The 21,768-nt window shown below is 42.7% G+C and overlaps 1 protein-coding gene and 1 non-coding gene across 2 annotated transcripts; one reads left to right on the top strand and one right to left on the bottom strand.

The window, feature by feature from the left end:
- Positions 1 to 52: 52 nt before the first annotated feature.
- Positions 53 to 18,362, top strand: Gtf2b (general transcription factor IIB). The gene is made up of 7 exons (NM_031041.2): positions 53 to 78; positions 5,900 to 6,006; positions 13,895 to 14,028; positions 14,833 to 14,979; positions 15,112 to 15,241; positions 16,202 to 16,483; positions 17,969 to 18,362. The coding sequence occupies exons 1-7, from the start codon at positions 62 to 64 to the stop codon at positions 18,100 to 18,102; spliced, it is 951 nt and encodes a 316-aa protein (NP_112303.1). The 5' UTR covers positions 53 to 61; the 3' UTR covers positions 18,103 to 18,362.
- Positions 9,271 to 9,377, bottom strand: Rnu6-503 (RNA, U6 small nuclear 503). Its single transcript, XR_005501574.1, has one exon. It is a non-coding gene; the product is annotated as a U6 spliceosomal RNA (small nuclear RNA).
- Positions 18,363 to 21,768: the final 3,406 nt, after the last annotated feature.

The following is a 21,768-nucleotide window of genomic DNA, read 5'->3' on the forward strand; positions in this document are numbered from 1 at the left end:
GGGCGTCTAAGAGCCAGTGCTGCTTCCTGCTTTGGACGGAGCTGTTGGCGGAGCCTTGAAGATGGCGTCGACCAGCCGGTGAGTGCAACGGCCTCCGAGCGAGTGGAGATGGGGATCGCGGGGCCGAGGCTCCTCCAGAAGGCCGCCACGGGCGTCCCTTGTCCGCCTGAGTCATCGCCCCCCGGGCTTGTCCCTGCGGATCGGCACGGCCCCGACCTCCGTCTCGGTCGGACCCTCCAACCGTCTTTGTGTCATGTTAATGTTTTCTGTGTATTTCCTCCCTTATGGCCCATCCGGTCTGAGGGTCCGAAACCGCCTTTCCAAAAGCTGGGGAAGCGACGTTCCAGGACCCTGTCGATCTGACAGCCACAAAGTTGAGAAACGTCAACATTGGTTGTCTGGTGGAAAGGGTCGCCAGCTCAGTGGCTCCCCCGAGAAGTGGAAATGAAAGCACATACGGAGACTTGATTCATTCTCCTAAAAGATCCCACCCCCGTCCCCACCCCGAAAAGTATCATTGCATACTCCGAAGGAGATGCTGTCTGCAGAAAATTAATTACATATGCTGGAAGTCATTTTAAATGTATTTTTAAAACGCAGTGCACTTAATATCTACAGGAAATGCGTGTTGTGTCCTCAGAGACGGCCTTTAATCTTGTGACCTGCAAAATGCTTTGCAGACCCTAATTATATATCTCTTGTAACCACTATGAGGTACATATTAGTATATTGGCATATGTGTAAACTGAGTCATGCTAGCATGTTGACCTTTCCAGTGCCTAGTATACCTATTTGTGATTATCATTCCACTGGTCTCCAGTTAACACAGAATGTACAGAAAGTATCAAATTAAGTTCTTCACTACTGGCACTTTTTTTCTGAAGTGGTTACTCTGTGTGGAGTTGCTAAACGTCACCACAGGAAGCCATTATTCACCAAAACCTCGGCCCATTCTGGGAACCTCCAAGTCTGCGGTTTATTATAAAAAGTGGGAGGTGGGCATAGGAAGCCGCTTCAACTTCATGTGTGGAAGCCATGGACACTCTTGTTTACTGATTATGGTTTAATTAGATTAATTATGATTTAATCATTCCATCTGGGTGTGGTTTTATCAGGTAAGGCTTCCTTGTAGGGACATGGGAACCTTCAGCTTCCCCAAATACTGTTGAAATTTCCCATGGCTGACGTGGAATCTGAGTGTGTTCCTATGTAGGCATTGCTTGTCTTTCCGTATGGAAAAGGAACTCCTATATTCTTGAAACACAAGTGGTAGTGTTTGAATAGTATACATTGTAAAATCACTGGTTACAATTTTTAAACTTTTCTTCCCTTAAAAATTTCCTTGAAATTTATTTTTTTCTGGACAGCCAGTTTTTGTTTTTGAGTTACTGGTCTAGAATCTTCCTGTCCACCTTGAAAGCTAGGGGATTGCAGATATGCCTGGACCTCATCCAGCTTTTCAATCTGTCATTATTGTTCCTATCATGTTTTTCCACCAGTGTGAGTAGAGAGAAGTCACTGGTAGATTTTTGCCTGAGAGTTTGTCCTTGAGGGTGGTATGTCGTTGGCACTGGCTGGTGTTCATTTTCCAGGAGGACATGTCCCGAGGGACGCCTACTACTTATTCTGACTTCAGTAACTTTGACCACCATCTCTAAAATGAAAATAGTGCCTGTCTTTCAGGATGTGTAGATTGAGCTTCAAAATGTATTTGGGGCTGGGGAGGGGCTCCATGGTTAAGAACAGTGGCTGCTTTTCCAGAGGACTTGGGTTTAATTTCCAGCACCCACATAGCAAGCTCATGAACTCTAACTCCAATTCCAGGGTATCTCTTCTCCTGTCTCTGTAGGCACCAAGTCATATTCATGCTTCACAGACAAACATGCAGACAAAAAGCCATACTAAAATAATGTTCAAGGCAGTATCATTTAAACACACTGCAGAGTTCTTGATGTTTCCCTCTCTTAAATGCTAGGGATTGAAACCAGGACTTGTATATACTAGGCGAGCATTCTCCCACTAAGCTACATCCCCAGCCTCTTTGCCTACTTTGGTTTTTGAGACTGTAGAGTAAGCTGCCCTGCAACTCTTATGTACAGTTAGTTATCGGTGAGCGCCATTCCCAGTCCTTGACCTGCTATTTACTTATCTACTTATCTATTTACCTTTTGAGGCAGCCTCACTCTAGTCTATGTATAGTATAATATATAGTATTTTATATATATATATATATATGTATATATATTATATAGTATTAGGGTGGCCTCGAGTTGATAGAATACCTTAGTTCTGTTCCATCAGAGCTGGCTGGATAGCCTTGTTGGTAGTGCCAGACTATGTTAATCCTTACCATACTGTTAGGTTAACTTCCTGCTTTGTTTATTGCTCTTATTCTGCTAACATTTCCCTTATTTTAGCAGCTTTTTGATTTTTATGTATACTTTCCATAATTTACTTTTTCTCTAACAAATTTACAGAACAACTGCAAGTATAAAGCAGTGTCTGCCCTCTCCCATTTTCCCAATTAGAAAACTCCAGGATATGTTTTAATTAAGCAAATAAGTCTGGTGGTTTACATGTGAATTCTTTTAAAAATCAGCTTCCCATATGACTTGGTTGTTGGTAGTTAGGGAGCTGGAGAGATAGATACCTGTGGGGAAGGGCACTTGTTGCTTTTGCAGAAGACCTGCACACACACAGTAACTGTAATTCCAGGGCATCCCTGGGAACTAACCATTAAGACAGTACAGCACACACATGCAGGGAAAACACACATAAAACAAAAAAATCCTTAAGAATAAGTGAATAAAAAACAATGTAGTTGCTAAAACATTCTGAATCATACTAGCTAGCCGGATAAAATTGATCGAAAACCACGGAAGCATAGTTAACTATAAGAACAATTAATTTTGTGTTTTAGGTGTGTGCTTTCAATGACTGTAATATATAACCATTTACTGTATCGTGACAAGTGACTTTTAAAAGAGATCTCGCCGTTTTGAAAAATAAGTTTTTGCTATGCATCTTTGTTACTTTTAAAAGTTTGTTTTCTCAAATCATTTAAGGTTAACCAACTTCCTCAAACTTTTATTGTTTGAGATAAAATAAGAAAGTGATAATGTGAGCTGGGCCTTGTGGCACATCCCTGAGATTTCACCACTTCAGGAAGCTGAGGCAAGAGGATCACTCCTAGTGACACCAGCCTGGGCTGTATAGTGAGTTTGAAGCCAACAGGACTATAGACCAATAGTCGCCTAAGACAAAAATGAAAAGAAAAATGTTACTGTTACTAATATCATAAACTTTAAGTAAATACGATGGCTTTGAAGCCATATTGTTGTTTTTGTTAGTTTCTTAGATTAGCATGCTATAATGGGTTTCATTATTACGTTTCTTACAGTAATATCATTACATCTTATTAGTCACTTATCCTAACCTCCACCTTCTTTCTGGTTCACTTCTTCCAAATAGTGTTCCCTTCTGCCCTCCCTCCTCCTCTTTCCTCCTTGTCTAAAATCACATCCTTCTCTCTTATTGGCACCTTTTTATCAAGTCTTATATCCATATGTAACATGTCTACATATGTGTATGCACACATGTAAACTTGAATACAACAAATTCCACACACAAGAGAAGCATTTCTGTCCTTTTTGTGACCCTGGCTTATTCATTTAATCTGTTTTCCAGTTGCAACTACTTTCCAACAATTTCAGACTTTCAGGCGGTGTATCCACACCACATTTCCTTACTCCAAGCTGATTCCATTTGATAAGCTGTATTATTACTGTGCAGAAACATGGGTGTGTGAGTATCTGTAGTGTGCTCACTTAGAACCTTTAGGTATCTGCCCAGGAATTGAGTAGTCTTAGATAGTTCTGGTTTTAAAAATTATATAGCATTTATTTATTGGAAGGAAGGGCATGTGCCAAGGTGTGAGTCAGGACAACCTGTGGGATTCTGCTTTTTTCCAACCTGGTTAGAGAATGACTCAAGGGAGTTGGTTTTCAACCTCTACTGTGTGAGTGCCTGTGGCATGATTTATCTTGTGCACCCAGCCCTTTAAAGGACCCCCTACCCACACCCAGTTGCTAGTCAACTAGCCCTTTATGAATTTTTTGCTGTTAGAACTATTTGACCCTATGACCTTTAGTGTTGGTTGCCTCTTGGATTTCTGGGAACAGGAGATGAAAAAGCCACCTGAGGCTGAGAAAGAGGAAGAAGTGAAGGCAGTTGGTGAGAGCCGAGCCAGGAGAAGCCGAGCTGACCAGATAGGCTACAGTAGTTACAGTTTGGGGCTGCTAGTATTGGGACTGTTTAAGCAGACTGTTGGACTAAAGGAGGAACAGTTGGGAGAAACCTTTTAAGGGACTGGGAGGAGGGTAGGCAGGGAGTTAAGAGAACTGGTTACTATTTGTAAGGAAAGGAGACAACATTAAAACAAATAAACAAAACAGAAACAAAAACAATACAAACCCTCACATTTTAAAAGTCCCAGTGGCTGAACTCAAGTCATCAGGCTTGGCAACTTCTATCCATTGAGCTCTTTCTCCAGCCCTGTGGTTTATCCTTTGAGGAAACGCCATCATGTTTGCCATGGCAGCTATCACAGTTTCTCTTCCGTCAGAATTGTGTGAACCCTTCTTTCCCACTGCACCACCTTATTTATCTTCTCTTCCCTAATAGACCGCCATTCTGTCCGGGGTGACATGGAAGAGCTCTGTCGTTTCACTTCCCAGTGGCTGTAGATCCGGAGTGTATTGTCAAACGTCTACTGGCGTTTGTACTGCACCTTTAGAGAACAGTTGTTGATGGGATGGTTTGTGGTTTTGGTACTGCGTGTTTGGAGTTCATGGAGATTTGGGACAGTACTCCTATGTTACTGGCAGAGACTTTCCTCCTGTAGCGTAGTTTCTTGACTGCTGGTTATTTCCTTTGCTGTAGAGAGAGATGCTGGTTACTTTTTTCACTCAGTCACTCTTAGTTCTGGATTACAGCCTGTGCTATTAGAATACTTTTCAGGAAGTCCTTGCTGTATCCATGTCTTGAAGTGGCTTTACCTATTTTCACTCAGTGTTTCAAAGTATCAAACCCCTGTTGCTTCTTTTTCAAAGACTACTGTGTCTGAGAGTGTTCTTGGTGACCTCAGAGGCCAGAAGAAGGTATCGGATCCCATGGAGCTGGAGTTATAGGTGGTTGTGAGCAACTGTGTAGGTGCTGGGAACTGAGCCCAGGTCTTCTGGAGGAGTAGTGCGTACTCAGACCTCTGAACCACCTCCACAGCCTCAGAGTTCAGATCGTACATGAAGGTCTTTGATCCATTTTGAATTGATGTTTGTGCAGAGTGAGAGATAGGAATCCAGTTTTCATCTATGTGTGGTTATTCAGGTTTTTTATTTTTATTTTTTTTATTTATTTTTATTTTTTAGCTTGTGAAGTCTTTTGTCTGGGCTTATGTGGAAGTCCTGGGCTCAAGGAATCCCCCTGCAGCCTAAAGTGCTGGGACTGTAGGCCTGTGTCAACAAAAGTAATTTTTAAAGCCTAACCTCCTCAGATCTGGACTGGACTAAGTGACGTCATCAGCCCTTTAGGTCATCACAGCCACACCTGTCTGTCTGTCGGAGCTGATTGTCTTTCATGTAAACATATGTTGGCTTTAGTGTGTCAGGCTGAATCTGCGGTAAGGGGGCTAGCAAGCAGGAAAACACTGTTATTTTCTAAGGAGAAATAAAAAGCACAAACCAGGTAATTTTGTGTAAATTGTGCAGGGTATTGTAAGTTATTATTATACTAATCAAGAGTTTCAAAATCTGTACCTTGCCTATTACCAGAGAACAATAGAGACTTATTTCATATCAGTTTGGGAAATATAAAACGTGTTTTTGTTTTTGTTTGCATGTAGTTTGGATGCTCTCCCACGAGTCACATGTCCCAATCATCCAGATGCGATTTTAGTTGAGGACTACAGAGCTGGCGACATGATCTGTCCCGAATGCGGCCTAGTTGTAGGTGAGTAGTGGTGGGGTTTTAATTTAAATCGCAATGTATAGTACTGTGCTTTTGTACACTTTTCAAAGTTTTAATGAATGGGTGGGAGTTTGACAGCTCCCACCCCACACACATGTCACAGTTATGGTAAAATAAAAAAAAAAGAGATGGAAATTGTAGTTAATGTCTATAGCAGGTGATGGCTGGCACAAGGTAGGTTACGGCCATAATTGGACAGTAAAAAAATAAGAGGGGGGCAAAGTTTTTGTGAGGTGAGAGAGAAGGAAAAGTGAGAGAATCGAGATGCAGACGGAGAAGGAGGATCCAGATCTGGGTGGTCTTCAATGGGTCTAGGTAGTTATGAATATTTCTTAAGAGATGGATTTCTATAGTCAGTTTATCTTATCTATGTGGGCACTTTATATCCTTATCAATCGGTTGTGAGTTTATTGTGTGGATGCAGTGTGGACTGAGAATTTAACATACAGATCTGATTGTTGGGTTGCAGTTTGTTCAGTTTGATTTTACCTGGTAGCAGGAACCAGAGAGTTCACAGAGAGCTGCAGGGAGAGATACTAACCAGAGATAAATTATGGTTAGTGCCATATGGCCGACCAATGCTAAAACTAACTCTCAACCAGTGAGGCAGGGCGCCACACTGGAGCGGCTCTCAGACTGCCTGGGTCTGAGAGGACTCCGGGTCAGCGTGGAGCTGCTGAGATAAAGACACCCCACAGTGCCATGTGGCCCTACGGGTGGTGGCACTAGCGCGGGATAAAGGTTACCCATTTTTTAATATTTACCACAACAAGAAATGAGTAAGATCCTGCAGAGATCGCGTGTAGCATTGCACGTATGTAACTAACCACTGTGTGTTGTGCAATATAGGTGGAAACTTACCAAAATGAAGTGGAAAGACCAATAGTGCGTGTGCCCTTAGATTTAAATGGAAGTAGAAGGCGTGTATGAGACATTTAAATAACTAATAATATGCAACTTTTATGCCACGTGTATGCTCTTTAAAATGAATAGGGTGGATTTCAAAGTAGTAATATTGAGCCTCAGCCTGTGCCTTGCTTTAAAAAAAGACTTGTTAATACTTGCACGGGGCATCATGATCTAGATCATCTCATTCAAATGATTATTGTTCAAAATTGTCACATCTTAAAATTTTGCTTTTAGGTCTAAGGATAGAGCTATTTGGTTGCCTGGCACTGTGACAGCCCCTTGGTTCAAGCCCCACAGTTGTATTGCTTATTTGCTCACTAGTGTGGATGCGCATAAGACACACTCACAAAAGGTACACTTGTGAGCACTCCCAGAGAACAGAGCCAGTAGTGAAGCTCTGTCGCTTTGTTTTCCCAAAAACAAAGGCTGTCAAGGCTCAGGAGTCTGCCCCTGAGCTGTGTTCCCAGCCTTGAGCAGTTTGAGTCACTTAGGGATGGAATTGCTCTTAGCCTTGCAACTGTAACCAATGCTGATAGCGTGTACTGTGCAACCGTGTGATTTAACAGCCTTCACCAGGAAGGCTGCTTACTGCAGACCACACTGGGGAGTTTGTTGTTACCACTTTGAGGATTTGAGACTTGCCCCCACGGATTAGCTTAGAGTGGCAATCTTAAAACATACAGAGTTATTAGGGGAATTTGAGATCCATTGTTTCTGGGGTCAGCGCACAATTAACACTTGTTCTTAACATGGCTTTCGTGATAAAAGTTGGCTTTTACACTTTCAAGTGGTTGAGAACAATTGAAATATGACTTTTTTCAAGCCAGGTAACTGAAAACCCTTCTACTTCTATCTACTGCCCAGGCACAGGCATTAGCCTTTTATTGACCAGTTAACTTGGAGAGCAAGGTTAGAAGGCTGAATCACTTGGTGTTCATGAGAGTCTCCTCCTGGTTTAGCCTTTGAATGCACAGCAGCACTCGGCCAACCTCAGTGTGTTTGATATCACCTTAACCGCTTAGCTATGGCAGCAGGCACCACAGGCTTGCTCTGATACTCAGAGCCCTGTAAACTTGAGTTGTGGAGGAGCTCAGTGGGCAATTGGTGGCATGTAAGTCACATCGCAGTGGTTTGTAGTGTTTATTACTACCTTGTACCAGTGTCACCTTCTTACAGTAGAGTGGAGCAGTTAGTTTGTTGCTTAGGTAAAGCAGTACATTGTTTGCCATGCAGAGATGCTGTCACTGTGCATGACGGTAGACAGTCCAGACACGGCCATGGTAAGCACTCTTCAGAACACTGACTCAGGAAGACCGTGGGCAGAAAAGAATTAACATGGCATGTTTGGTCACAGCAAAGTTTCTTAATTAAACAAAATAAACTAGGTATGGCATTACCTCAGTGTATTCATGTTTTCTATATGATATTTGATTTAAAAGGGGATAAACAGGGATGCAAGGATTTATTTTTAATTGGTTATTTTATTTATTTACATTTCAAATGTTATCCCCCTTCCTCATTTCCCCTCGATAACCCCCCCTGTCCCATTCCCCCTTCCCACGGCTTCTATGAGGTTGCCACCCTACCCACCCACCCACCCACTCTCACCTCATCGCCCTAGCATCCCCCTGTGTTGGGGCATTTGGTCCACAGAACTAAGGGCCTCCCTTTCCATTGCTGCCAGACAACGCTATTCTCTGCTACATATCTAGCTAAAGCCGTGAGTCTCTCTATAAGTACTCTTGGTTGGTGGTTTAGTCCCGGGGAGCTCTGGGAGGTCTGGTTGGTTGATATTGTTGTTCTTCCTATGGGGTCGCAAACCCCCTTAGCTCCTTCAGTTCCTTCAGTTCTTTCCCTAATTCCCCTATTGGAGTCCCCATGCTCAGTCCAATGGTTGGCTGCATCCTCCTCTGTATTTGTCAGGCTCTGGCAGGACCTCTCAGGAAACAGCCATACCAGCTCCTGTCAGCATACCCTTCTTGACATCAGCAATAGTGTCTGGGCTTGGTGTCTATATGGGATGGATCCCCAGGTGGGGCAGTCTCTGGATGGCCTTTCCTTCAGTCTCTGCTCTACTCTTTGTCCCTGTATTTCCTTTAGAAAGGAGCAATTCTGAGGTAATATTTTTGAGATGGGTGGGTGGCCCCAACCCTCAACCGGGTGCTGTGCCTAGCCTCTGGATATGGTCTCTACAGATCCTTTCTCCCCTTTGTTGGGTATTTCAGGTGATGTCATCCCCATTGGGTCCTGGGAGCTTTCCTGGCATCTAGAACTTTCTAGTGGCCATCCCCAGTTCCCCCAGTTCTACACACCTCCATTCAGTTTCCTGACCCTCAAAAAAATATGGATCCCTTCACAAATTTGTGTGCCATCCTTGCACTGAGGCCATGTTAATCTTCTCTGTATTGTTCCAGTGTTAGTATATGTGCTTCAGAAGAGAGCAATTATTTTTCCTGAGGCTTGAAAGTGTTGAAACAAGAGCCAAGCAGGCCAACCAGAGTATACTAGGATTATCGAGGAAAGCCTCTAGACGCACTCAGATTGGGAGCTTGGCAGATACATTCCCTCTGTCATGAGAACCAGTTGTCGTGAGAATCAGTGTGTCATGATCATCTATTTGACTTTCATTAGAACTATAAAATATGGAGAAGTGCTATGATTTGGCATTAGCTGTTTTATCACTGATACATGTGTGCTGTGGTGTGTACATGTGTGCATATGCTTATAAGCTTGCAGAGGGTAAGTCCTCCCTTGTTTTCCAACGTATGCCCTTAAGCAGGGTCTCCTAGTAAACACAGAGCTTGCTGCTATTCAGCTGGTCAGCAAGCCTCAGGAATCCCCTTGGTTCTGCCCATACTCCCCTGCACATGATTTTCAAGTATGTAGCCATGCTGAAGTCTTTAAATGGCTGCTCACAGTCTGAACGTTGTGTTTATGAATCAAGGCCTCATAGCAAGTGAGCTGTCTAATAGCCCTGGTGACCTGTCGCTCAGATGGGCTTGCCTTAGTCTCCTCCCAGGGTTTAGAGGGGCGCTCACCACACCTGACCGACCCTTACCAGCCCTTTCAGGCCAGTAAGGCGGAGTTGTGTAGCAGTCCCTGCCTGCCCCCAATCCATATAGTAGTGGGGCTGTGTCCCTGTAGAACCAACAGTAGAGGGCAGTACAGTATTCAGGGCATCGGTTTGTTCATAAGTTTGACCTTTTACACTGCTTGAATGTTGATTCATAATCAGCAAATTATTAAATTTGCAGTTGCAGTCCCATCTGCTAGAAGGTACAGTTGAGACTAGGGAGTGTAGCTGAGTGGCAGAGTGAGTGCCTACCTTGTTTAACTAAACATTGTTCAAACATCAGCTCTGCTGGCAGAAGAATGGATGGCATGCCTTGTGAATTGGGATTTCATAGTAGTGTTGCTTAAAGTCAGCAGTCCACTTCCAGCTAATGTCATGTCATGTTCATGACTAAAGTTAAACTCATCTTTCTAAAAGCAAATAAGACCAGTGGGTTTGAAAAAGAAATGACTCATTTTGACCTTTTCTTCTAAAATCCAGTTGCCAGGTCAAAGGTAGGTGCTAGAGTGATGTAAATTAGGAAGAATGACTTTTGATGGTTATTCCTGATTGTTTCTCAAAAATACACAGATGACATTTTTATCTTTAGAAATATATATTATATACAATATCTATATCTATCATTATCTGAAATGCTCTTTAGATGCCACTCTTCCTTATGGATTCTGCACTGCAGTACAGGGACACGTGCTGGGGAGGACTTCCTCTGTGGACCTTGAGTAAAGCCAATAAGGGATGGACATGGCTGCACTGATAGCTTATGTCCATGTCAGTGCTACTGTTGAGAGCTATCTGGTCTAAGTTTACAAAAATCAGCCTGCAGTTTAAGGCGGGGATAGTTGGCGTGTCTGTTTCTAGGATACTTAGGGTACATGCTTCCTAACTGGTAGACTTCTTGCTCTCAAAGGCTGACTACACACAGGCTTTCTCTTAGTGAGAGATCACAGTATCTAAACATTAGGGCTATTGTATGTCACTCTCGTCTTGAAAACATTGTGAACTGCAGTTTTCTTCCGGGGAAACTTTTACAATACTGCCTCATTTGGGTTTTCAGTGGCAATCCCTTTATATATTCTGATCTTTGCTGAATAGTTCTGCTTATCACTGCTCATGTGCATGATTTTGGACTAGTTACACTTTCTTGCTGTGCTCTTTGAGTTGCCTTGGAAATGTGATTCTTATAAATGCTGCCAGGAGCAGTTGTGTCTAAGAGGGAGTGTTTCTTAGTACAAAGCTCAAATTCCTGACTGTGTCACTTAAATCAGTCTACGTATTTGGAAAATGTTCCTAACAGCCCATGGCTGGGTTTGTCTGTTTATCTTATATACTAGACCACCTCATCTTTGTTAGTTTTAAAGTCCACTTTCTCTATTTAAGAGTAGTATAGAGCACTCAGTGAAAGGTGTTTTCAAAAGGAAAATGGCTCGATCTCCAAATTCTCAGATCGAATCCCAGTGTGTATGGAGTATATGTTGGGAGCATATCTGCAAGCCTCTTCATCGTTCTGTCCCTTGAGATGTTAGTTAGCCAGGCCCGGTAGCATAGGTCCATAATCCCAGCAGCTAGGGAGGCTGAGGCAGGGTTAATGTTAAACACCTGCCTGGGCTAGCATGAGTCCCAGGCCAGCCTGCAACAATTTAGTGAGACCCTGGCACAAAATAAAAACAGACACGGGGTGACACTATACTTCCGAGAACACTTAACCAGCATCCTTATGACCGTGAGTGCTTGAAAACATAAAATGTTCTTACTTTACAACTATATATATGTAAATGACATTTGATCTTTTTACCTTTTCAGATTTGGTACTTTGGTGTGAAGACCTCACATTTGTGCATGCTTTTGTTTTCATTTTGCTGACTAGGAAAGTTGGTCTCATTGACTCTGAAAGCACAAGACCACAGAAACTACATAGTATTTCTTTCACTTAAGCCCGCCCTTCCTTGCAGCCATTTTCAGGTTGGCACACTAAAATGCCTTCCTTCTCTGCTTGTTCTCAGTGTATGTGGACCAGGCAGGTGGGGACACCACCTCACTCAGACATGATTGTCCAGCCCATATGCTGGTTACTCTCAGCTTCTCTGAAGTTCAAAGAAAGTCAAATTTATAGAGGCCTTCATTAACACATCATTCCATTTTATGTTTCCTTACTGTCTTAAAGTACATCCCTAGGTTTAGATTATAATTGCTTTTCTGTGTATGTGCTAATTACTATATTCCGTAAAAGACTTGGCACGGTTTGCACTGCAGTGATCTTTTCCCTCCATTTTCCTTGTCACTGAGTAGGTGCTGCAGAGCATGGGGACTTACATTCTCTCATTGCCCTGGAAACAGAGTAAACACCCGCCAGTTTCTTAGTGTTTGTAGCAATGAGTAGACAGCGCCAAGGACTTCTAGCTGCTTTTTAGAAACTTTACTCATTTAGCTTTTATAGCCTTGAAAATGTAAAGTTACTGGGGCAACCAAAGCTGAAGAAATAAGGTATAAAAATAAAATAATAGGGGCCATCAGGATAGCTCATCAGATGAGAGTGGCTCCCACCAAACCTTTGACAAACTAAGTCACCCACCTGAACCCACATGGTCAGAGAGGACTGTCATCAAACCTCTCCACAAGTATGATGTACGCACCCTCACACACATTCAAAATAAGGAAGTGTAATTAAAAATTAAGTTTTTTTTATTTTAAAAATGTATTTGTATGCATCTGTAGCAGGATGTGTGCACAGCAGTTGAGTTCCTGTGGAGAGAGTGTGGAGCCTCTAGAGCTGGTAATAGGTGTGGGTGCTGAGAACCAAATTTAGGTCTGGTGAAATGACATGTTTCCCGAATTGCTGAACCATGCCCTCATCCCTCCATCTAAATTTTCTTAATAAAGTTTCCACAGCTAAGCAGCAGCTTGGTCTCGTACTTACAAACCTTGTACTCACTGACCGTCAGTAAGAGACTTACTGTAGAGGCTGGCAAAGATGGACCTGGTGAGGCCTCTCCTGTCCTGTGGCATTGGAAGTTCAGTGGCATAGGTCGGGACCTGATACACATTTCAAGCTGTGTGCTCTTTGGCTAACTAACCTGGTTTGTAAAGTACTGGAGAGGTGGTGCCTGTGTTTACAGAGCTCTGAGGACTAAATGAGAACTTGTACTGTTGGCACACTGAGCAGCAAGTGTTTCAGTGTTCAGTGCTCTCTGTTTGCTCCAAAGATGTTTCCAGACTTTGAGCTCTTCCTGCTAAAGCATACCAGTGAGACTGTTCAGGTCACGTGCTTTGATATCACATACCCTGCCACAGCCTCTTTGCTTAGAAAATATGCCTGTCTGCCTTTTAAATTCTGCCTTTAAATTTTTATTCTGAATTATTCTCTGCCTTTCCCTGTCTCTGTTTCTCTCTGTCGTGTCTGTCTGTCTTTGTTTTTGTGAAACAAAGCCTAGAATTCATGGGGATCCAGATATCGGCCTGCCTCTTCCACCTGCGTGCTGGGATAAAAGGCTTGCACCACCAAACCGGGCTTCATTATTCTTTGTGTCACATAAGAATAATTTTATTATTTTGCTTTGATCTTTGAGACAAGCTCTTCCTATGTATATAGTCAGTGTAACCTTGGTGTCTCTGTTATACCTCAGCCTCCCAAATGCTAGAATTATAGGCATGGATTACCATATTGGCTTTTTCTTTCTGCAATCTTTAAACTGTTCTTTCTTGTAAGATTTGGGATATGAATGGTAGCACATTGTTTACATAGCTTATCCTGGACTGGCATAGTTGGTAAATGCTGCAGAGCACACATGTAAGAGGACATGGTTCTAAGCTGACGCCAAGTGGCCACGTGAGGAAGCTAACCATCAGCCAGCCTGGGGAGCTGGGTGAGTAACTGTGTGCTCGTCTTCTTAGGGGACCGGGTTATTGATGTGGGGTCTGAATGGAGAACTTTCAGCAATGACAAAGCAACGAAAGACCCATCTCGAGTTGGAGACTCTCAGAATCCTCTTCTGAGTGATGGAGATTTGTCCACCATGATTGGCAAGGTAATAATTCCACCTAGCAGGAAATGTCAAGAGGAGACTAGATAACAATCTAGAAAGTTAAGACTTTTGCAAAAGTGTCATTCACTCACTAAAAGTGTCACACAGAGGAGACCCTTGACTTGGAAATAAGATTCACCAGTGTTAGTATTGTGAAAGTCTGCCAACATTTTTTCCCATCATGAAGGGAAGAACAAATTACAGTCTCGTAATCAAAATTACAGACTTGGGCTGGGATTAAGAGCATTGGCTGCTCTTCTGGAAAAGTTGGGTTAAATCCCAGCACCCACAGTGAGGCCCACAAACTGTCACTGCGGTCCCAGGGGATCCCTTTGGCATCGGTCATGCAGTGGTACACAGACACACACACAGGCAAGCACCTGTATACATATTATTACAAAATAACGTTACCATCTTTGTACTGGTTGTGTAAGACTTTTTTCTGAGGAGATCCAATATGAACATCTGTTTACCCCAGATGGAGAACCAGTGATGGACCCAAGTAATGATGCTACCATAGGCACGAACTGCAATCCTAGAGCTTTCTTCAGGCAGCAGGCCAAGCTGGAGAATCTCTGCAGGCTACGTAGCCAGTCATAGGGATATATGTGGTAGACACCTACTTAAATGTCTGTGAAACCAGCTTCTTTAAAGCATGTTCTAGTGGAAGTTTTTGTTGGAACCAGGGGCTCCACTGGACAGACTCCCAGGACAGATGGAGTCAGAGCCTGTGCATTACATCTTCATAGACGCCGTCTGTTCAAATCGTCCACAAAGGTTGAGCAAGGTTAACTCTTTCTTTGATAGGGTACAGGAGCGGCAAGTTTTGATGAATTTGGCAATTCTAAGTATCAGAACCGGAGAACAATGAGCAGCTCTGATAGAGCTATGATGAACGCATTCAAGGAGATCACGACCATGGCAGACAGAATCAACCTCCCACGCAATATAGTTGTAAGTTCTTGTCCACCTCCTTTAAGACATTCCGACATTCACTTTGTATAATTTAATGAACACATAAAATTTTGATACTGTAAGTAATTAAATGGTCTAGACTTAATTAAACTTAGTTTCTCTGCTTTGAAGGATCGAACAAATAATTTATTCAAGCAAGTATATGAGCAGAAGAGCCTGAAGGGAAGAGCTAATGATGCGATAGCTTCTGCTTGTCTGTACATCGCTTGTAGACAAGAAGGCGTTCCCAGGACATTTAAAGGTAGGCTTCAGTTGTACCAAAGAGCTCAGACAGGCAGCTTTGAGGCTTAACGGCTAGTGTGCTGTACTCGGTACAGTAGACCATGTACGCCACTTACCGTGGCTCTGTATGGTTTTTGACAGAAAATGCACAAGACAGTCTTCTGTGCAAGCTGCTTTTGCAGGTAGCATCTTTTTAATCCCTGTAAGGCCACAGTACAGGTGACTGTTTTATGGGTTTGAAGGCCTGACATATGCTGCAGAGGCTTTTGAAGTTACATCTGTAGCCAGTGATGAAAACAATGGCTAGCACAGGTTTCACACTTGAGGGGCTCAAGTCTTGGAAGACATCAGTGGAATTTTTTTTTTCCTGTTTATTTTGAGGCTTAGTGTTTGCAGTTTTGTGCAAACCAAGGTCTTTGAATTAAGTGCTGGCTTTTGTCAAGCTTGTGTTTACTCGGGCACAGGATAGACTCCTCCCGTGTTGCTGTGATACACTGCCCTCCACTGACTAGGTCCGGGTTGGGACTACATTCACCATATCCAACGAGCATCTCATGAATTTCCTGTGTCAAAGTGAGAGGAGTGGCTGTCGCATGTCTTTTTGCTGTAACAACCCAAACAGGGATAGCAGGTTAGCTTGTATTGTGACAGCACGCAGACAGTTGCAGGGCACATGTATGCACTTGCATTCTTCAGACTGAGTGTTGTCTTTCTTCTCCTTAGAGCCTGCCTTATAAGGAGATAAGAGAAGTTGATTACTTGGAGAACTTTTTTTTGTATAAATTGAACTAGATAAGTTTGTATTCTGGAAGGATGGAATGTTGAGTAATAAACCACAAAGGTAGTATTGGTGAAGGGATTTATGACCTCATCTTAAGCCTTGATTGAATTCTTTTTACAACCAGAATGTTTTATTTTTATAATAAAAATTATAAAATGAACTGTCTTACAAATATTTTAAGAATATTTTCTCTTTTAGAAATATGTGCTGTGTCTCGAATCTCTAAGAAAGAAATTGGCCGTTGTTTTAAACTGATTTTGAAAGCTTTGGAGACGAGCGTGGATCTGATCACAACTGGGGACTTCATGTCCAGGTTCTGCTCCAACCTTTGCCTCCCCAAGCAAGTGCAGATGGCAGCTACACACATAGCCCGCAAGGCTGTGGAGCTGGACTTGGTTCCTGGCAGGAGTCCTATCTCTGTGGCGGCAGCAGCTATTTACATGGCCTCCCAGGCTTCAGCTGAGAAGCGAACACAGAAAGGTAGGATCTTCAACATGAAGTCATCCATGAGATGGCAAGGTTGGGAATGTAGTGGTTTTACTCCTAATCTCCCATGAGAAAGGTTAACTTTTCAGATCCTTGAAGAAACATTAACCCATAAGGGAAAAGGATTGGACATAGTCCTACTCACCAAGAGTAGGCTTGAGAGCCTGGTTTTCAGTCCCAGCACCTCACAACAGCAGACCCCTGAAGAAAATACAGTAAAATACAGTAAAATACAGTAGCTTATAGTGATTATTTACAGGCATAGCCTTGTGTACAAGTCTCCTTCTCCAAATTAAACTTTAATTTGTGTCTTTTGTGAAGGGACCTATTTATTGCAGCATATCAGTGGTTCCTCTCCCTGGGTGATGCGGTATAGGCCATGTTAGAGCAGATTAAAAGTAGATAGAGGCAGGCTTCTTAGGAGGAAGAGCTTGAGCGGGTTCACCCATCTCGTAGGTGCAGGTCAGTGAAGTACTCCTGGGTGGGCCCTCGAGTGAAAAATGATGACGTTAGCCCAGGGTATTTTCTGTATGGAAGGACTTGGGGGAAAGATGGGTTTCCTGGCTTGTGCAGGCATGAGCAGGGCTCCCTACCTACGTTCCATCACTGAGGAAAACGGTACCCCTTTCCCCAGACACCATTGTCAGTCATCCCTCAGAGAGGGATGTGGCCTCGTGGCTCATCCCCATTTGTGTGGTTTTTGTTGTTTTTTGAGGCAAGGTTTCATCCATCACAAGCTGGCCTCCAGCTTGCTGTGTAGCCCAGGATGGTTTTTATGCTGTGCTCGGGATAAAGCCAGGCTCTGCACATGGTTGGTATATTGTCTCAGCTCTGAAACTGGATAAAAGTAAGCATGTCTGTCACCACAGGAATATGCCTTGGGTTGCTTCACATATCTTTAACAACAGAAATCCAAGCTGTTTGATTTTACCAAGGACTCAGGAGCCAGATGCTGTGGTGAAAGCCTGGTAGTTCAGAGAGAGCACCCAGCTGACCTTCCTACTCCACTAATATCCTAGGCAGAAAAGGTTCCTTTCCCACGCTGTCTTAAATTCCCTCCTCTCAATGATCCTCCTTCCCATTTATTCCTGGCCACTCCCTGCTTGCTGCTTACTTGCTCTGCCTCTTGATCTAGGATTGACTTTTATTTAGGTAGTCCTGAACCACACCACAGGTGTTAGTTCACAGTAAACAGGAAGCTCTAGGGTCAAAGGCTCAGCCATACCATAGTTAGAAATAGTTCACAATCACTGAGTTCACAATGGGATCAAATACCCTGCCACATATGTCTTTCAGTACTCCTAATATACCTTTAAAGAGGCCTGTCACTGTTTACATTGACCTTGACTCCTCCTGCTCATACCTGTTAGATTGTATTTTCCTTATCAATTTTAAAAAGTGAAATTAGAGGGGTTTTTTCTTCTTGGTATTGAAAGAGGTGGAGAAGATCCATTAAATGTCTTGGGTTTTGTGTTTTAGAAATCGGGGATATTGCTGGTGTTGCTGATGTTACAATCCGACAGTCCTACAGACTGATCTACCCTCGGGCTCCAGATCTCTTCCCTTCAGACTTCAAGTTTGACACCCCAGTGGACAAATTACCCCAGCTATAAGCTGAGGCAACTAAGTGTCACACTCTTAATGTACATGGAACTTTGTGCATAGCCACACAGTGCTGGTTGAGCCTTTAATGAGGAAAAAGGAGATGGTACGCATTCCACAGCTAAGTATTATTGCTTAGTCTTCTGTATGTATATAGTAGTGCGACATATTTAATGACTTAAATTTCTTACTGATTCTGCTTTCTTTTTTAGTGATCTAGGAAACAGTATTTTGGAAGATATTAAAATATGTAATTCTCAAATAAAATTTTAAAAGCAAAGATTTTGTTATAGTATTATGAAATTTGTACATAATTATAAATCCTTTACATCATTGTAGGTAATACAGCTGAGAGAGTCTCGCTTCCCATCATTGTTATATTTAGTTTCTTCAATTCTAGAAGTCACAGAAATAGCAGAAGCTTGAGAACCATTATTAACACCTCAGTGAACAGATTACCCCAGCTATAAGCTGACGCAACTAAGTGTCACACTCATAATGTACATGGAACTTTGTGCATAGCCACAAACAACACATGACAGTGTGAGAGCATGGAGCGCGCCCACAGGAGGCTATGGGTTGTGAGCTAGGGAAAGCTTGTTCTTACTAAGCCCAGTCAGAAGGAAGGGTGGTAAAATTAAACAACACATTAAATTGGAATGTTCATAAATCATTCCACAGAATCAGCTTGTCATTGGTTCTTCTTAGTTATGTTATTGGGATTTATATGCCAATTACTGGACCCTCGGAGTGTTTAGAAATTATTTAGTCCACATCATTGCTAATATGCTAACTATTTTACATGTCACTGTTTAAGGCCTCTTCTAGTAGGCACTAGAAGAGAAAAATGAAATTTTGCCATTTTTTTTTAAGTTGGAATAGGTAATTTGCCTCTTAGACATCACTAATGTAGACTGCAGTTTACAAACCTGAGCTCAGGTTCAGATCTTGGTTCATAGAAGACTTTTACCCCTGCTGTCAATCTGCTGTTGGAAGGAGCATGGGCACAGGACCATGGGTATGTTTTCCTTAGGTAAAACATGGGGTGCTTGCATGGGTTAAACATGGAGAAACATGCTGGAAGTCTACAGTCCAAATGTGGGACTGCACACTTGCTGGTGCAGTTTGTACTCTAGGAAGCTCGAGCCATCTCCTACCCAGAGACTCTTTCATGTGTCCCTCCTGGGTGCCAACCTTGATTCTTAGTATCTCCCATCTCATGCAGAACAAAAGCCAACAGTATATCCTTGTGCTCCTTGGACTTTAGTGAGGATCCCGCAGCTCCCAGTTGAGAGACAACTGCAATCTGCAACCACAACTGGGTTTTAGAAGTGTGGCTTTGGCAATTACACAGACGATGTCTGAGTCCTCAGGAGAGCTGGAAAATAGAACCCCCATAAGTTGCCTAGAACTTTGTTTCCTTCAGCTGTTTTGCTGTGTTGGCTTTGCTATGTGCTGCTGCAAATTCGTAGCGTGTGTGCTTGAAATCCCTAGTTTCCGTCCTCTCAGCTAATTCGGTTGTAGTAATAGGACGGTCTAGGCTTTTTCCAGGTGTGGAAATGTAAGTAATTAGAAAAGTGTCATTAAAAATAAAGGAATATAGGATACATTTGGGGTTTTTTGAGGTTGAAGTAAAAGAATTGAAGTTCTATGTGGTTCTGGTCCAGATACCAAATTAAGGAGGAAATGTCCATTCTGAGGGTAAGGGCATGCATTACTACTTTGTGAGGCCTGAGTTTGATCCCAGAACTACTCAAGCTAGGGAATGTGCACAGGCTAGTACTTGTTCAGTGTGGCAAGATGGAAACTTACTACATGCTCAAGAAAAGAATCAGATTCGTTGAAATCAGTGGACAATGACTTCCTCACCTGGGAGGAAAGATATTGAAAAATTATTGAAAAATAATTTCTGTATGGACTCTTAACTCCGAGATGATCATCCTTAAAATCTGAATTCAGTCTGTTTAGCTACATTTTAGTAAGTTTAGTTGGTAATTAGTGAACTTAGCATGGGGCACTTTCCGAATATATAAAGCAAACCTATTCTGTATGTTAGCATTTTAAAGTTTTACCTAATGTGAGCCCAACCCACCTGCCTTAAAGCACTGACTGCCACCTTCATTGCTTGTGTGTTAATTACTGATTCAGGTACTTGGCTGTCAGTTTCATATACTTTCAGTACTGGTGTTATAAGGAGTCTTCTACTCAGATTCCCTTTATAGCCAATGCAGTCTCTATTGCAGTTGGCTGAGATGACCCACAGGTATTCAGGGGCCCAGGTGTATTCCCCAATGTCCAGAGCATGAGACATTTGAAAAGAGAAACCATGACCTGGCATCCACTAGGCTACTGCAGGGAGTAGGGGATGGCTTCAAGTAAGCAAACAATTTTACAGAAGCTAAGATAGGTTAGCGGGAGGGAGTGCTACACAAGCAGGCAGTTGAGCAGAAGCTAAGTTAGCTGGGGCATTTTCACCAAGGGTTCCTAGAATAGACTTGGGTAATTTCCCATGGGCTTCTCCATCAAGGAGATCAAATTTTAGTTAAACCTGAAATGGTCTCAGCAAGAATACAAGATGGTGGATCCTCTCCCTGTCCTGCCCTGTCACACTGGTCCTCTCTGCACATTATGTCAGAGAAGCCTCTAGAAATGAACATGTGCCCGTATTCACTTAGCAGCTGAAATGGGACTGGGGTCCCTTAATAGAAACAGAGTGCTCTTTCTATGCAGGCAGACCACAAGGAAGTTTTCCTCAGTACTGAGGTTAGCCAGGTCTTTCAAGTAGAAGTCTATTAAAGAGAATATTTAAAAGCAAACCATACATATAGGTTCTTAGAAAAAAATGAATTCTAAGTGAATTCTAGCCAGGTGGTGGTGATGCACGTCTTTAAGCCCAGCAGCATTCAGAATCCAAAGGCATGTGGATCTCTTGAATTCAAGGCTAGCCTAGTCTACAGAGTGGATTCCTGAACAGCTAGGGATATGTGCACAGAAGCAATGTCTTCAAAGCAAAACAAACAATAAAACTAAATTATTTGGGGGATTGGAGAAAAGGATTAAAACCCTTGTCATATAAATATGACAATTTTGTTCTACAGAACACACATGCAAGTTTGGGGGATATGAGACCACCCTGAATTCCTAAGAGTTGGCTAGGTAGGCAAGCAGAAACAGAAGAACTCTGGGTTCAGCCAAGAGACTGTGTCTCAATATATAAGTTGGAGGGTGGTCAACAGTTAACTAAGGTCAACCTTGCCTTGTGCATGCCTGCACACATGGGAGCACAAATGTGTCTGTAGCACATCACATACATGCAAGAAAAGTTAACTTTTATCAGCTGGGTGACAAGGAGTTAATAACTAGAAATTTCCCTTTAGTTATTCTTGCAAACTAAACTTGAGGCCTCTCGACAGTATGCCTTTGTGTTCACAGCAGCAAATACACATTATCCACGGCTGTCTTTGGGGCCTAAACTAATTTTCTATCACAGGTGTGAGATTTACTTTAATTATCATAATGAACTACAAAAGGGGTCAGCCTTGTACCCATCTGGTCCTAATCCAGGCAAAAGGCTTCTATGCCCCATGCTAATATTTCCAATTGTCAGTGGCCCTGACTTTTCCTGATGCTGAATCTTAATCTCATCTACCATTTGGGGAGCTCTGGAAAGACTTCCT

This window comes from Rattus norvegicus, chromosome 2 (assembly GCF_036323735.1).
Source record: "Rattus norvegicus strain BN/NHsdMcwi chromosome 2, GRCr8, whole genome shotgun sequence".
In the NCBI taxonomy this organism is placed as follows: Eukaryota; Metazoa; Chordata; class Mammalia; order Rodentia; family Muridae; genus Rattus; species Rattus norvegicus.